The sequence below is a fragment of the Rhipicephalus microplus genome, chromosome 3, assembly GCF_043290135.1.
Source record: "Rhipicephalus microplus isolate Deutch F79 chromosome 3, USDA_Rmic, whole genome shotgun sequence".
Lineage (NCBI taxonomy): Eukaryota > Metazoa > Arthropoda > Arachnida > Ixodida > Ixodidae > Rhipicephalus > Rhipicephalus microplus.
This window is the reverse complement of record NC_134702.1, coordinates 80,925,851-80,943,268: the sequence shown is the minus strand read 5'-3', so window position 1 is coordinate 80,943,268 and position 17,418 is coordinate 80,925,851. Positions and strand designations below refer to the sequence as shown.

At 44.4% G+C, this 17,418-nt stretch overlaps 2 protein-coding genes across 3 annotated transcripts in view; both read left to right on the top strand.

The window, feature by feature from the left end:
- LOC142803801 (uncharacterized) overlaps positions 1-17,418 on the top strand; it is a 491,700-nt gene that overhangs the window by 404,593 nt on the left and 69,689 nt on the right. The gene's annotated exons all lie outside the window — the stretch shown is intronic.
- On the top strand, positions 1,087-2,499 carry LOC119161381 (tigger transposable element-derived protein 6). Its single transcript, XM_037413824.2, has one exon. It carries the CDS (start codon positions 1,087-1,089, stop codon positions 2,497-2,499), a length of 1,413 nt encoding a protein of 470 aa, XP_037269721.2.

Here is a 17,418-nt window from a genome sequence, read left to right as displayed (position 1 = left end):
GCTATGTAAATGTTCTCCGCGAACAGCGCACAAAACTGCACGCTTCGTTAGAAAAAGGTTATTTATGGTAATAGAATTTCACCCAATGGTTTCAGACATGAACCGAATGATGTCCCTTTCTTTTCCAGAAGAGTGGGCAAAGGTTGCTTAACTTGTCGTAGTTCCTTTTCTTTTGGCTTATCACAATTTTTCATCTCTCTATGTTGTGCTTGCGTTTAGTGGGGTGAACAACCATTTTGAATGAAGTTGGCTAGTGTGAGAATGCAATCGAATTAGCACTTACACTAGCTGTTAGAGGTTTAGACGAAGTCAATACCCCCAAAGAGAGAAGAATATCTTTTCTTTTCTAGCGAATTACATTTGTGGTATATTAACCTCGTTACAACGGACTCGGGTACAACGGACATTCGGATACTACGTACCAATTCGCGGCGTTATGCTGATCTCCCTATCTTTTCCATTGATTGAGCTTCGTTTACAACGGACTCGGGTAAAACGGACATTCGGATATAATTGACTAAATTGTGACGCCAGCAAGGTGGTCAGGCCTCCTTTACAGCGGGCTTTTCTATCACGGACATCCGAGATTCAATTGTTTCCGATTTCAGGCATCGCTAGGCATAGTTGCGGCACGGGAAAAGCACGCCGGCGGTGTCAACACAAGCGGCGGCCATTTCAGGGAGGCCGCGCTTGGCTTGGATTGATCTGGCTGCCGGGGCTGACTTCGACTTCTGTTACATTTAGCGAGCCATAATTTGCAATGATTGCAATGTTGTCAAAATAACATAAAGATAAAAAATAAAAAAATCTTAGTTAGACTCGTAACGGACAATAGTGACCACTTGCATAAGACTGTGGTCAAAGTGAAAAATAAATAGAAAGCATGCGCTTGGCAGCGGCCCCTCTCGAAATAAAAGGTTTAGTGGCGCTTATGCTCGGCCCGGCGCAGGCGCTGCTGGCGCCCTGGCGCCGTGTACTTCGCTTTGTTCAATTGGGGCAGTTGGGGCTGCTTGGCCTCATGGTTTGTCATTGTGTATCCTGTTGGCCTCTGTGCATTGCGGACGTGATCGTGGTGTGATGGAACCGATGGAGCCGAACGCATCAGCCAACGCCGTGCGTCACAAAGCGACGAAGCGCAAGCAGATTTCCCTTAAAGACAAGCTTGATATCATCGAGCAAGTTGAGAAGGGAAAGAAGCAGGTGGACGTCGCCGTGGCCTACGGCTTGTCGAAGCAGACGCTTAGCACTATCATCAACGCCAAAGAGGCAGTCTTGGCGAAGAAAGTCTCAGGTGACTTGCAACCCAAGAGGTTCCGGCTCCGCGAAGCTTCATATCCTGACGTTGAAGAGGCCCTGCTGATGTGGCTTCGTGACGCCCGTTCGCGAAATATACCCGTTAACGAACGGCTGGTACGAAAACGCGGGGAGCAACTTGCCGTTGTTCTTAACCAAGAACAGTTCCAGTGCAGCGAAGGCTGGCTGAGCAGATTTAAATCTAGGCATGCCATCGCGTTTAAGTGCCTTGCTGGAGAGTCTGCCAGCGTCGACGACACTGTTGTAGCCGACTGGATAGCAGATGTTCTACCTGCACACCTTGAAGGCTACGCCCCGCGGGATGTATTCAATGCCGATGAAAGCGGCATTTTTTATAAGTTAAAACCAGGCAAGACTTTTTGTTTTGGCGATGACACATGCCACGGCGGCAAGAAATCTAAGGAGCGCATTAGCGTTTTTTTCTGCTGCAATATGGACGGGAGCGAGAAAGAAAAACTCCTGGTGATAGGGAAGTCGAGAAGACCACGGTGCATGCGCAATATGCACGTTCCCGTGGACTGGCACTCCAACAAAAGTGCTTGGATGACAAAAGATATTTTTAACAAATGGCTACTCGATTTTGACAGCAAGATGGTGAAGCAGAAAAGGAATGTGATACTATTCCTGGACAATTGCTCAAGCCATATGCAGCTTCCCGGGCTTCATGCAACGAAGGTGGCGTACTTTCCACCGAACACAACGTCAAAAGCTCAGCCGATTGACCAAGGTATTGTGCACTCAGTGAAGTCACGGTACCGCTCACGCCTTGCTGAGCGTTTGCTTTTTGACATGCAGCAGAAGCGGGACTCAGTGATCGACCTGAAATTTGCCGTGCGGGTGCTGTCAACTGTATGGGCGCAGATTCAGCTAGGAATCGTAAAGAATTGCTTTAGGAAAGCAGGTTTCCGAGTTGACAGCGACTGCACAGACTGCTTGCCACAGGAAGACCAACCAGATCCTGGTGTGTGGTCAGCTGTGAAGGAGGCCTTTGGGAGCCAGCAGTTTTCGGATTACGTCACTGCAGATGATGACCTGGTCAGCTCAGAGCAGCTGACAGATGAAGAGATTGTAGCCCAAATTCGCCAAGTGCCTAATGCTGAGCAAGAAGAAGAACAAAATGAAGAAGGCAACTCAGGGATTGTCACAGAGGAGGTCACAACTTCTCAGGCGTTGGATTACATTTAAGGGCTCAAAAACTATTTTGAACAACAGGCCACGACTTCAGATGAAATGAACACACTTGTCATGATGGAGACACGTATAGTGTCTAAAGCTGTCCGCCACACAGTACAGGCAAAGCTGACTAGCTTCTTTCAAAACATTTAATAAATCCGTTATTTGACTATGTTTGTGACTTTCAATTCTCTCCTGTTATAACAGAGTCATTACGTGTTTACGTAAATGTCTGTTGTAACAGTACATGAATTGTACAGACTCCTTTTACAACAGACCAAATCCTCTTCACTATGAAGATCTGTTGTAACGAGGTTATATATTCAAAACGTAAGCTGCAGTTAGAATATTCTGGCGTAGCAACATCAATCAACTTTTGACGGCCATTCACAGCGTAGAGTTGGACTTTCATGGTTTATTTGAGTATATTTAATGCAACTGTTGTCACCCAGGGTGAGTGTTTGCATTGGGTACCATGGCAAAGTGATGACAAGCGTGGTGAGGCCGGGCAATCAAAACATTTACCTTCCGAAAGTATGAGTGATACTCACGCCTGTCATGTGCTTCTGTAGAGTTCTTCCCAATACCGTGGATTGTGGAATGTTCAACTATGGGAGCATTCCTTGGGTGGAATGTTAAAGTCCGTGAAAATCGAGAAGTTCACATTTCTTTAGGTCACGAAAAGAGTGGTACGAAAATCAGTAATTGTGTTAAGTTGAACGTATACAGTTTTACTTTTGAAATCAGCCAAAGTTTGATCCAGGAGCTTTATTTAGCTAACGACAGCCACCATTTAGTCATCATTATAGTGAATATTTGGGAAGGTCAAGCAGTACTCGCAGCAGGCGAGTAGATACAGTATTGAAATTGAGTGAGCAAAATTCACCGTGTCCTATCGCAAGCCATGCCTATGAAAGCCCAAGTGTAGACAGTTACTAAAATTTAGCAAAGCTGAGTTACTTGTTGGAAGATTTCACTCCAGAATTTGTGTCAATCTTGGTTATTTCGTATGCGTATCTTTAGAAATAAAAAAATAAAATTCGAACCCTTAGGGGGTCTGATTTTCGTTTTCTATGCGACAAAAAGAGGAAAATAAACGAATAACATGCAATCTAAAATTGTGCGAAATTTCAACGAGAATAACGATACAGCAAAAATTGATGAGTTTCAAAATACGCATATGGGCGTACGAAGCGGCACCATGTAATCCGCACTTCGTAGGGAAAACGGACCGGTATTAAACACACTCGGTTCGATTGAACAGGTGAGCACAAGAAATAAGAGGCGAATAAAGAGAGTACTGAGAAAAAATGTTCCTGGAACATATATTCAAGCTCTCGCATGGTAATATTAGGTACATATCCTACGAGAAAAGCTCATTTGGCTTTGAGAGCTAATCTCTGCTTCCGGGAACACGAACAGGATATTGAGCGCTACACGCATGAAAAAGGACAACTTTCGAAAGCTCTCGAAGAGAAAGCCTGCGGGTTAAAAAAAACAATCGAATTCCCATGCGAAAATGAGATTCGTTGAATGAAATTCAAACGAAAGGAAGTTTAAACGTATACGTCAGTGCATGACCGTTGCTAGCATTTATAGCTGTAGTATATGATAAACGAAAAAAAGACTTTCTTTCCTTATTGAGTTCTGAATTATGACAATGCATAGTACAGCACGAACTGTTAAACAATATAAAAAGTTGTAAATTCTACTCAACCTTGATTAATTGAAAAGCATGGGACACCATCACAGACAGACAGGCAGGCAGGCAGGCAGAAGGATGGATGGATGGACGGACGGACGGACGATTGGACATGTGGATGGACGGACTGATGGATGGACGAACAGATGGACGGGCGCATGGACGGACGGATTGATGCACAGACGGGCAGATGGATTGATGGACGGACAGACGGACGGACGGACAGACAGTTTCTTCTTGCTTTCAAGCAAGACGAAGAATTCATGGTTGGCACCTCTATAGTCCAGAGCAGCGGTTTCCGCTGTCTGGCAGGCTCTTTCGACAAAGCGTAGAGGTAGACACAGGCAAGGTGCGCCTGAACTGAAATTAAAAAAAATCATCAGTGCCTTTTTCCTGTTTTGCAACGCCAAGCAGATGTGACCTACGGTGTAGAGATAAATGTGTTCATCACAATTGAGGCGTAAATCTCACAGATAACTGGGTGATAAACGCTAGCATGCGCTTGCTTTGTGATATCACATGGGCGTCTAAGAATAAAAGATTCATTTGATGCGAATGAACCTTGCATGTTCTTTATTGCGTCATCGCAAGTGAAACCGAGCAAAATGCGAGAAGATAACGAGGAAAGCTTTTAGGCTCGGCAGAAGTCTAACAGAGAAAACAATAAATTTGACAAAAGACTCTGAAGACGACTTGTGGAAACACAACAAATAATCCTATGATATACGATTCTCTACCAAAATGTTAATGGGAGGATGTTTCTCCGCTACATATATCTTGCTGAGGAGTTCACACAGACAATTCATTTTTGATACACTAAAACAATTTGACGAAAGACCATTTTCCGGGAGCATTCTACAGCATCGAAAACACCCAACATAAAATGAGAGGTCCGCGCAAGAGCTGTTGCGTTTGCTGATGTCTATCGGCCTTTGGTATGACTTCTACTTCAACGCTCACCTGTTATTTGTTGCTTATTATCTATATATTTGATCTCTATAGAACGCTTTTTTGTTCTGCGCCTGAGCAGGTAAGTGAACTAGATACTGTCATAGGACTAACCTCTCTACCTCTCTTTCTCTCTTCCTTTCTTTTTCACGTGCACGCGTGAGGTAACACTGGCGTTTTCAAAAATCCGAACTTGAAAGCTTTGTGGGCAAAATAGAATATGTTTTTACTTATCGATATAATTGAGATAAAAATTCCAAAAGCAAGAACCTTAATTCGTAAATGCTGGCATCGTAATTTATAATACAGGAAAAGTCATTTGTGCTACCAAGTTTTGTGAAAGTATAAGTGTTATGGGCGTATAAAGTAGCTTGTAATTATATTCGTCTTTGCCAGTGTCAAGTCATTGTAAATGCCAACAATTGCAAGTATCACTTAGTCGTAATTTGTATAAAGAAATGTTATGCTGCACTCAATTTATTATTCTGTAAAACGTAATTCTAGCGTTAAGATTCGATCGTCTCTTTTGTTGCTACTCCTGGTTTCTACGAAACGCTGCCATGAATAAAAGTGTATGTTACTTTGAATAGCAAAACTCATTAAGAGTGCGCAAGTATATGAACAATATGAACGAAGAGAGAAGCAAACAGAGAGCACTTCGATTCCTTCAATGTGTTGCGGACGGACAAGTCAAACAGTTTCCTTCGCCTGAAGTAAATGCTTTACCATTCAATCGAAGGAGCCACGTTTCGTAGGCATTCCTCTTCGAACTGAATTACTTCGACGAATACCTGAAGTGAATTAAAATTCACGAAAGAGGCAAAGCGTGTTGTATAACCTCCAAAAACTAGCAACAATAATTAACTGCATTAACCATCCATCTCCAGACATGTGGCAGCTCACGCGAAAAGGAGGTCCGCTCAGGCTCATACAGGAACCGACTGTGCGTATTTAAGTGGTAAATTGGTTATTTTTTTCTATACTAGTTCACAAAGCTTTGAATGCTCTTTTGATGAGAAAGAAAAGTGCAGTCACAGTGAAATTTTGATCTGTGCTCTTTTTGTGGCATTGAAACAACTCTTCCAACCCGATCAAATCTTGCCTTTAGGCTGTGTTGGGCTTCACTGGCGTTTTTTGTTCGATAGCAGCAAGTGCTGAATGCATTTTACTTCTTGTATGTGAGTTAAACAGTTCATCTCGTTTGAAGTAATTTTCCACGCGTGAGCTATTAACTTTCAAACCATCATGACGAATGAAACATTGCAGGAAAATTGCGTATTATTGCGTGCCTTTAATAGGCATATGTTTTATGGGCAATATTTCACTGTTCTATTACAAAGACGTCTGTTTCTGACCGCCACAATGGAGATATCTTGTTCTTTGTAATTCTCTGTGTTTTGGAGGTAACTGTTATTGCACGTGAGAACCCGCGTACGTCATTATGTGGGCGCTCAGGGAAATGAAATAACGTACAACAGAAAGTATATTCTTCAAAAAATTTCGCTACGTCCCCAAAGTAACGTATAGTACTTTTACATCTATCTTTCCGTATGTTGTTAATTTTCTTTTTTCCAGCTTTCCTTCAAATATGTTGCTGAGTTGGAGCGTGATTCTTTTTTGTTTTCTGTCTGTTTTGCTTATTTAAATATTTCGTCACTTCACTACGCGGACTATTCTTCTTGATTTACGTATTCTCAATGCGCCTTAGACAAAATAACATCATCTCCAAACATTCGCAAATGAGGTAGTCATCGGGTTAGCTTCGTCTACACTTAAACACAGGGGACACTCGAACAATCACTTCGTAAGTAAAATCGGCAAAAAGAGAGCCCAAGTAGCCTTTAAGAGTGAGGAAAAATATTCATATACTGATAAGAAAGTCTTTTAAATTTGCAGTTGTCTTAAAAGCATTATTACACGGCAAACTGGGGTGAAATTCGACATTATAAGCGTATTTCGTAATGTGTGAACAGTACATTGTGGTTTTTGCCGATGAGCACTGAATGGATATTAGCTATGAGAGATGCTCTTATGGCGTGTGCGTGCTTCTTGTTCAGTGCGAGCACACGTCAGACATCGTTTAACCAGAGCGAGCTTAAATTGTCCCCCCTCCCTCCCCCCCCCTCCCTCAAAGAAAAAGTTTATATCCCTATTTTCTGTCTAGGCGGCCCTTGCTGTCAATCATCCATTTCTTCGCATCTTTTTATTGTTACACAAAGCAGATACGAATACTTGATAATATTAAAACCAGTCACCGTGTTTAAGACTAAGTTCATATTTTTTTGGCCTAAATATACGAACAGGGAAGTGTTTTTGCGCGTTGTTTGTGTTGCATATGCAATAATTTTTTTAGATGAAGTGTACAGTTTGTTTGTTTTAGCAAAGCTATTATTAACTAGCCGTGCTCACTCGACAAAGAAACATTATGCCTGATGCTAAAAAAAACACTAAAAAAATCAAAAGACTACGAGCCAGACTAAGCGGTGCAGGCGTTGCTTTCTCGTTCGAATCCTTGATATACGATAAAAAAATGTTGAGGTAGTAATCAACCAAAAGAGTAGTTGGTAATCCTTCGGAATAAAATATTCATGCTCAGTACACTGGCTGGACTTGTTGAATTACTGCATAGTATTGCTGTTTAGCTCACCCTTTGGTTTTTTTTTTGTGAGAGAGAGAGAGAGAAACACTAGGCGAAGGACGAAGCGGATAACTAGGTCGGCTGCCTGCACACAAACATTATTGATGATTGATTTGTGGGGTTTAACGTCCCAAAACCACGATATGATTATGAGAGACGTCGTAGTGGTGGGCTCCAGAAATTTCGACCACCTGGGGTTCTTTAACGTGCGCCTAAGTCTGAGGTCACGGGCCTACAGCAATTTCGCCTCCATCGGAAATGCAGCCGCCGCAGCCGGAATTCGATCCCGCGACCTGTCGGTCAGCAGCCGAGTACCTTAGCCACTAGACCACCACGGTGGGGCGCCTGCACAAAAACATAAGAACCATAGAATATAGCGTGAGTTAGAATTGAGACCAGACGTCGTTACTACGGTGAGCTTACGCACACACACGCACGCACACAGACACACACACACAATCACATATGCTCACACACAATCACACATGCACACGACCATACAGACGCAGAAACACGCATGCACGCACGCAAGTGTGCACCGTCGGAGACTGAGGTGCATACGGGCGCACCTAACTATTCATACCCACAAACATTGCCATTACAGCAGCTACTACGAAATGCTGAACACACTGACAGCTGCTCGCTGACGTTATGTTTCGTTTTCTTTGGAGTATTAGACAGTGCTGCCGAACCTTGCCTTGATCAATATTAGACAGTTTGAGAATCAGGCCGGCGTCCAAGACACTGGGTCCCCAAGCTGCGTTGCGTAGGTAGCTGTTGCGTTCCGAGGATCAGCTGAGTGTGAAAACTTAGTCAAACGCAGGCTGCGTTGGGTCAAGAGCACAGGGCGCACTAGAGGTCAAAATAAAAAAGGCAGATCCCACGTACAGTGGGAATCGATGATATGCGAAGAACGAATCAGGAACGTTTATATGACAGTTTAAAATCAGAACAACATTACGAGGCGAAGGTTAATTATGCTGTACATAACTTCCATGTCGTAATTATTATGTGTGGGAATGTCATTTACCTTCATCATCTATTCACGCCACCCGATACCAAATTTCGCATATGTGGACCTAGCGAAACGGCCGCGAGCATGCTATGAGCGTAGCATGTAGTCGTGTTTTACATGACATGCATATCATGATTATCATGTTCAGACGTGTATTTTAACTTCGCCGTCTATTGACGTTATGCAATACCAGTGTGGTATATGTGAAGCTAGGGAAATGACTGCGAGCGCATCATGAGCGTGGCATGTGGTCGTGTTGTTACAAGACACACATCTCATGATTATCATGTTTGCACAAGTCACATACCTTCGTCGTCTATTCACGTCCAGTAATACCAAACTTGGAATATGGGAAGCTAGCGAAATGGCGCTTGCACCAGCATCATGATGGGCCCAATATACTGCGACGTTACGTTGACGAATGCACGCTGGACGCAGCGACGCTACGCTAGCAAAATGCGAACACTCTATAGCATACAGTTTTATACATGAAAACTCTATGCTCTATAGTATGACGCCAGACGCCGCCTGTCGGCGCAGCCCGGTGGCAACCGGTGCGAAATGCGATATGCATTTCGCGCCGACCACGTTACCAAGAAAGCACTGCGTCTGCCAAGCTTCGTGACGAAGGGACGATGGGCGTGCTCAAACGCGCATGCGTCAAAGCAACGCAGTGCCGCCCGTGCCTGCGAGTATATACCAGGCAGATCGGCGCATGACGTGGCATCACCGGAATGACGCGACGAAACGAACGCTTAAGCACACGCGCACCGGGTCACGTCTAAGTGTATTGGCGCCTTGAGTGTGACTGTAGTCATGCTCTTACATGACCCGCATCGCATAATTATTATGTTTGCACCAGTCACATACCTTCGTCATCCATTCGCATCACGTAACACCGCATTTAGTATATGTGAAACAAGCGAGACGGCTGCGAGCGCATCATGACCGTGGCGTGTAGTCATGACTCATAACGTACATGACATGCATGTCATGATTTCCACGTTAGGGTCTGTCGCTTGTTCGCCATGCAATTATGTCATGCCATACCAGTTTTGCAACATGTCATGTGAACGAGACCACGGCAAGAGAAGCAAGAGCATGAAATGTAAATCATGACCTTCATGACATACATGTCATGATTTTCATGTTATGACAAGTTAAATATGCTCACCATACAGTCATGTTATGCCATACCAAGTTTGGTATCGATACCATTAGCCAAACGGCCAGGAGAGCTAAAAATCGTAGGTGGCTAGATAGGTAGATAGATAGATAGATACATAGATAGATAGATAGATAGATAGATAGATAGATACATAGATAGATAGATAGATAGATAGATAGACAGATAGATAGATAGATACGCTGAAAGTTGGCGAAGTTCGCTAAGAAATGCTTCACATAAAAAAAATATATATATGCGAGTTGTTGGCCGTACAGCACCGTGTATACGTGGCTCTCGGTTCGTCTGCTTCGTCTCACTAACGACCCAAGACACCTTGGTGTCCACAATATTTTTCAACTTTCGGGCCTTGGGTCAACACGAACACAAGAGCCCAAGATTGGCTTTAGTTTTGCGAATGCGCCTTGGCACGTCGCAAGCTTCTTGGGTCCTCAAGTTCTTTGGGGCTTGCCGGAGCTCCGTCAGGACCCGTTGTGCCGTCCATAGGGCGTCTGGCGTTCGTCAGCGAAACTCCGCAATAACGATTGCTGCACGTACTATGCTGCGTTTGGAATGTACCAATAGAGAGAGAGAACACAAATAGAAAGGCAGGGAGGTTAACCAGGGCTGAGCCCCCGTAGGCTACCCTGCACTGGGGAAGGGGATAAGGGGAAGGAAAGTTATAGAGGAGATAAAAGGTCACTGACTGGGCGGACGCGTAACAGTTTCATCATCACAAACGATGAAACATGCCAGTGTTTTTGAGAAAATGCAACAGTGCTTTCGTTGCCTTTTGGAAATGGGATGGGCAGTGCCATGGTCCCATACTTTCTCGACAGTGAAATAACTTCTGTCCAGTTGATTTAAAACACTGCGCAGTTGAAGCCTCTGGTTTGTGTATGCCGGGCAGTAACATAAGAAGTGTTCGATAGTCTGATCGACGGCGCAGTCGTCGCACTCCACGCTGTGGGCCATCCCTATCTTAAATGAGTAGGCATTGGTGAAGGCTATGCCCAGACGCAGACGGCACAACACTATACCAACACATACACCACGCTTAGCACATGCACGCATACACTAGAAGAGTCAGACGCATTGTATTACGGGATGCGCCGACTAATGAGTTTCTGGGTGAATAAGATGAGCGAGACAGAGACGGGCGCATCGCGACACGGCGAGAATTTTTTGCTTGAGGCACAGTGACATGTCTGACGCCGCCTGTTGTGACTGGATGATCGTGTGAGCATGTATGGATTCATGGCGGGATGGTAAGTCGAGTATGTTGGATGGACGTGCTGCGAGAAATGATTGCATCTTCAGCTTTGAATAGTAAACAATTGATTTAGATTCTTTACGTGCAGCAATGTCATGTGGGAGAATCTAAACTTGGTTCAGTGACGAAACCACGTTTTTTGTTCTGTCCGGATACGATGCCTTAGGAAGATTAGTAAGCCGGGACGCGTAGGTAAATGCGAAGCATTTTTTTTTTCGCGTTCTGCAAGAACTTTTGGTGTCCATCTATATACCTATTATCTATCTAGCTATAGCCGCTTACGTCTGGGTGCTCTCATGATCGCCCCTTTAATATAGCGTGAACGAAGATAATATGGGAAGGTAAGATGGTTTGACGAATATGACGGACTGGTCAAGACATGAATTATGTCACAATCCCGTCGCGTACGTCTTCAAACACTTCCCGACAAACAGGGCACATAACCACGGCCGGGTATGCATGTGCTACGCAGCGGGCATCTTCGGAGGAGTCAGCCGGGAAACCATTGGCGGCGGCCGCGGAATAAGCTGTCGTCGCAGCAATCAGCGTGGCGATGTCATGAAGCACTGAATCGTGGTGAGAGCACCGTCAAGTTAGCGAGGAGGCCTGGTAGCCTTCCGTGGTCGGCCTAAACTTTCAATCGTTTCCCCTTCGTATTGTGCTATTTCGGTATATTTCAGGCACAATAGTATTCAAGACTTGAACCCTGGCTAGCTGTTCGTAATTGCCCCGCCGCGGTGGTCTAGTGGCTAAGGTACTCGGCTGCTGACCCGCAGGTCGCGGGTTCGATTCCCGGCTGCGGCGGCTGCATTTCCGATGGAGGCGGAAATGTTGTAGGCCCGTGTGCTCAGATTTGGGCGCACGTTAAAGAACCCCAGGTGGTCGAAATTTCCGGAGCCCTCCACTACGGCGTCTCTTATAATCATATGGTGGTTTTGGGACGTTAAAACCCCCAAATCAATCAAGCTGTTCGTAATTCATAATGGAATGGCAGCACAACTACACACGGACATGAAAAGAGTGCTGTGTTCAGTCTACTTTCTTTCCTTATCTCAGTGTAGTCGCTTTGCCGTTCCATTATGAACAACAGTTTACTCAGCCTAATATAGGTCCTATGAAGGTGCCAAAATGTATACGTCAAAATGAACCTTGTGAATATCTGAATGGTACTGGTGGATTTCATACTGGCTTTGCTTGATTTACTTTTTTCCCACTCTCTTTGTGGTACCACTTTATACGCCCCCCCCACCTTCCCTTCATCACTGTTAAGATAGGCAAACTTTTATAATGGAATACTTAGCAGATTGCAGACATATTGACTCGCACCTTTCTGTGCTCTATTTTGATTCTCTTTATTCTTTCGTTCTGCTTGTGCAGCAGGTTCACTTTGGGAACTACCCCTGATTACGCTCATTATATTTCCAGTTCCAATAAAATAACTAAACTGTTTGGAACAAAACATTGCTGAGAACGAACGCCGCACACGCTTTTTTTCATTTCTGTGAAAAAAAGTAGTCGCTCGTTTTGCGATAAATACGTGATAAGGATTGGTTTATTATACCGGCGCTAATTTGGCTCCTCAAGCCGGCACTCCGAACGTCTTCGAGCGATATTCCGATGGGGCCACGTCTCGAACTATAATTGGTCGATGCGGGAAAGAACACAAAAACCGAACGCGAAGCGCTTAACACCTGCTTGGAGGGACGATGCGGAAGCAGCGCTCTTACCCCCCGTTGCTATTTAGGGATTAGGAATTCGTCGTGGCCCTTTTCCTCTCCCCAGCCACCGTCCCTAAGTTTCCCCTCAACACGCACGCATCGTGAGGTGTATTGATCGAACGGTGTTTCAAGTGTCCGCAAGGCTGCCCTGCTTGTTCGGTGCACAACAGGCTATAATTTGCTCGTTCGTGCGCGCTAAGAGATAGGAACGCCCACTTGAGACTGAAAGAATAATGCCTCTGTGTGCGTCGTCAGCGCGATTCCCGGAGGGTCACATTAGCATCGTTCGGATATTTTCGTGTACGCCAGGCCTGCGCACACCGTATCTATAAAGGCTTTGCGATGCTTAAGGAATTTGCTGGAGGCGGAAGGGCCCAGGTGGCACTCTTGGTATAGAGTGTGCTCGAAGTCACGTTACTTTTACTGCGAATTACTACATAACGTGGTGGGCACTGTTTGAATCCTTATCTTCCGTACGGCCCAAGCCTTAGAATTTAAATAGAAAATTGCGGGATCTTTTGAAAGCAATAACTCTGGTTTGGAAATGTGGAGTTCAGAGTTAAACCACGTGGAGTGCACATACTCTTCATTCTATATAATGAAATTACAAATGAACCTGGGCAGTCAGCGATAATTATATTTTATTTACGTTCTTCATCTTTTTACCTCCACATTTCTAGTCGCGTCTATGTTTGAAGCACGTGTACCAGGAGCTTACCTCAAACGCTAAAAGAGAACGTTAACCGTTAAAAGTATCGGCAGATGCCTGGTACCTGGGAATCGACATTATGTGAATCATGCTGAGGGAAGGTGACCGTGTTGCGATTTTTTTTTGTTGAGCGACACCTCCTGAATTGTCGCTAAATATATGTACAAATGTTGTGTGCATAGACATATGTTGAAGAGTTGCAGATGTTTATATGGCCAGTTGTTTGAACTTGCGCAAAGATGTCAACTGTGACGTGTGTATTAAGAACACCAGAAATAGATATGAAGTGATGATGCTCGTGAAGATGCTGGCTCTGGACACTACTACATAAATCATCTTCAGTGCATGGCACCTAGCCACAATTGACGTTGACCCGACCTGACGGCAGTATCAAAAGAGTACATATTTAATGTTTTTTAAATAGAGCGAGCAGCACTGCAATCATCATTCGCGTTTCACGAAGATTAGCGTCTATTTGAAAAGTAGTTCCAAGACCTGGCATAGCTCATGTGGTAGAATGTTTGACTGCCAGGCAGAATGCTTGGGTTCGATTCCTGCTGGGACTCAGAAACTCATTATTTGAATTCATCGGGGGTTCGACGTTGCCTATGTCAGGTTTTTCTGAACACTGGCATTTTCTCTAGGCCTTCGTTTGGTCGATTCTACCGATGTCGGGTATTGCCTAATGCGCACGCATTAAAATTGCCCATGTGTGTTCTCGTCGTTCTTGGGTAGATACTAAGTGACAATCACCTGTAGCACATACCCGCATACCAGCAGCACATACTCGTCCGTAGGTATGTGTCACTGTCTGGCGGTAAGTGTTTGACGACTTATGCGACGGAATTGTGAGATTATTCATGTCTTGACCAGCGTGTCATATTCGTGAAATCATTTTACCCTCCCGCGCTAATTTTGGTTCATGCCAAGGCAAGGGGGTGTCCATGATAGCACCTAAACGTAAGTAGTAGATAGATAGATAGATAGATAGATAGATAGATAGATAGATAGATAGATAGATAGATAGATAGATACGCTCAAATTTGCCGAAGTTCGCTAAGAAATGCTTCGCATTTAACAGAATGCGTTTTATTGCGTTGCTCTTTTCCGACAATCGTAACCTTACCGGCACTGTTGCAGTGGATGACTTCGATTGGACCAATCACAGCATTTAGTTAATGTAAATGAATGAAATCTAGTTTGGAAAGTTTTCTTACCGTAAATACCGGACGATTTCACGAAATTTTCATGATGGAAGTGAACAGTCAATGCTAAGCATATACAGCGAACGTCATTGTGCTAAAAGCGCAGCCTTTATCGAAAGTATTTGCAACCTCGGAATGATGCTTTATAAAAAGTATTTAAAGCACAACCCTGACGTGACTCGTCAAGGGCGAAAATTGACTGTCAGCGGCTTCGGCATCAACCCAAATGGGGAAAAAAAAACGTTGGTGATCCTCGTTTTTAAGAATCTGTGTAACGTGAAAGTGAAACGTGTCTTCGCAGAGGTAGTTGAGCGTTTATTGTTCATTGTTCCGCCACATGGATGAATGAACAAATGCTACAGCAACAAATTGAAAAGCCACGCGAAGAACGTAAGCAGCAGCTCCAAACTTGTAGCACGCCCCTGAAGCAGAAATCACGCACAAAATGAGCTTACACAGTACGATCGCGGTCTAGCACCTGTCACAACTCGACACTTAAAGCGTGCTGTTCGAACAGAAAGAAAGGTGCACGAAATAAACGCACAAGTACACACAGGACAAGTGCGAACAACTGTCACAATTTTTACTTCTTAGTGTGTGAGCAGCGTGCTTCTTTCGTAAATACGGCCGCGGCAGTGAGCGAAGTGACCTTCGCGCTTTTTATAACCCCTGTAATTTCAACATAAACGTGCGGTAGAAGCACAAGAGTTCAAAGCGCACGAATCCCGAGATAAGCGTGCGCACTAGTGAGCGGCCATGCCAGATAGCATCTATATACGCCCTTTGACCACGACGTGAGGAGGCGCGCGCGCATATAACAACGCGTGGGGCGACGACCTTTTGAGCGAGCGCACACAACTCGTACTTTCAGCGCCATATCGCTACTGATGACGAAAACTCGCTGAAGTTTTTCAGCTCTGAGGACTGCCAACTATACGTGCTGTATATAAATGGCTTCCCGTTAGCAGGTCGAAGAACGTATGCTTTGTGGTTTAGTGGTTTGTCCCGCAATCTGACCGGATGAACATGTAGCTGGTCCGATGCCCCGCTATGCAACTTTCACTGCTCGTATTTTTTTGCGATATCTGAGGATATATTGCATTATATCCGTGATGGAAGTACATCAGCCAAACCATGGTTGACCCTGGGATTATACTATTGTGTTAAGATAAATGCTTGGTGGCGTCTTTATATGGCTTTGTTGATGTCACTGATAGCCAAGAAGTGTGACAGCATCCCGACGTCCCTTTGATGTCAAATGATGGCGTCATCATGTGACATAGTCGCTTAGTCGAAGAAGGCAGATCCTGAAGGCACTGAAAAGCTAAGGAAAATATTGCAATTGTCACACTTCTTTACGCAGTGCAGAACAACGCTGAAGAAAGCTTTTAGAGGAAAAAAAAAGGGGGGGGGTCAGAATATCGACTGAGAATAAAAAAGACGATCGATTTTGTCTTTCGAGTCGTCTTACGCGAAATAATAAGGAACAGTGGGAGTTCTTTTCTTTCAACTTACTGAATAGCACACACAGCCTAGAACGCGGGATGTCCAATCTGGCCTTTCCACTGAAAGGGCTGTGTGTGGCCGTTGAGGGGAATGTATACTCCGAATTCCTTCGATGACATCCGATAGTCCGACGTCTTTTACTCGACCATCAGGATGCATTTTTCCTGACTTTGCTTCTTTCCCTCTTTGTTTCATCCTTCAATTTCTTGTCTCGCATCAGCCCCGCCATACCGTGCTCATGACTTTCTATAAAATTTGTGCTGTGAAAGGTGTTCTTTTTTTGCTTTTCATCGCATCATCATATATATATTTAACCTTCGAACAAGAATATGCGCGGTCCGAAGCACTCACGCTCAGTGGACACAAATATGCGTAGGCCCACCCCGTAAACGTGCTCGCTTTCGGTTTTGACTTTCTCCATTTTATTTGACCAGGCATGTATCGATCGTTCTCTGGTTTGAAGGAACGGCGACTCCGAGAAGCGGTATTGCAAAGAAGCACTCAAATTTTACCTTTGAACATTTCTACGTATACCCAACGTCAGAAGAAAGTGCATGGAAAGGAAAGTTGTCATCAGACATTTTTGTTTTATTTCTTTTATTGGAAGCTTTTTTGTGTGTGTTAGGCTTCAAAGTGTAGTGAAAAAGTGTATACTTAAGAATATGTCACAGATACTGACGTGCCAGGCGCGATTCTTTCTTTCGAGAAAAAGCAAGACGCACATTCCAGACAGACTGTTACTAGACAAAGAATGGTGAAAATGATGGCGGCATCTATTAGCGATATCAAGCTACGGCGAGGTTCAAGTTTCGCGACGCAGAAATAGCGCCATAAAGGGTGCAACAAACTTTGGTAAAAAAAGAAACCTATAAAGTAGCAGTATAGCGGTTCTAAAGAGTGGCTATCTAAATGATGTTTAAGGAAGAAAAGTTTTGGTTAGCCCCATGTATAGTTAGATGCCGGCTACACTGTGAAGTCTTGGCAAACTGGCTATAGTTACGCCGTCAGTAAACATAGGAAACAGGAACTCATGGGAGGCGCAGTGCGCTAAG

Coding starts and splice junctions, on each gene's coding strand:
- LOC119161381 (XM_037413824.2), top strand. CDS start 1,087: ATGGAGCCGAACGCATCAGCCAACGCCGTGCGTCACAAAGCGACGAAG.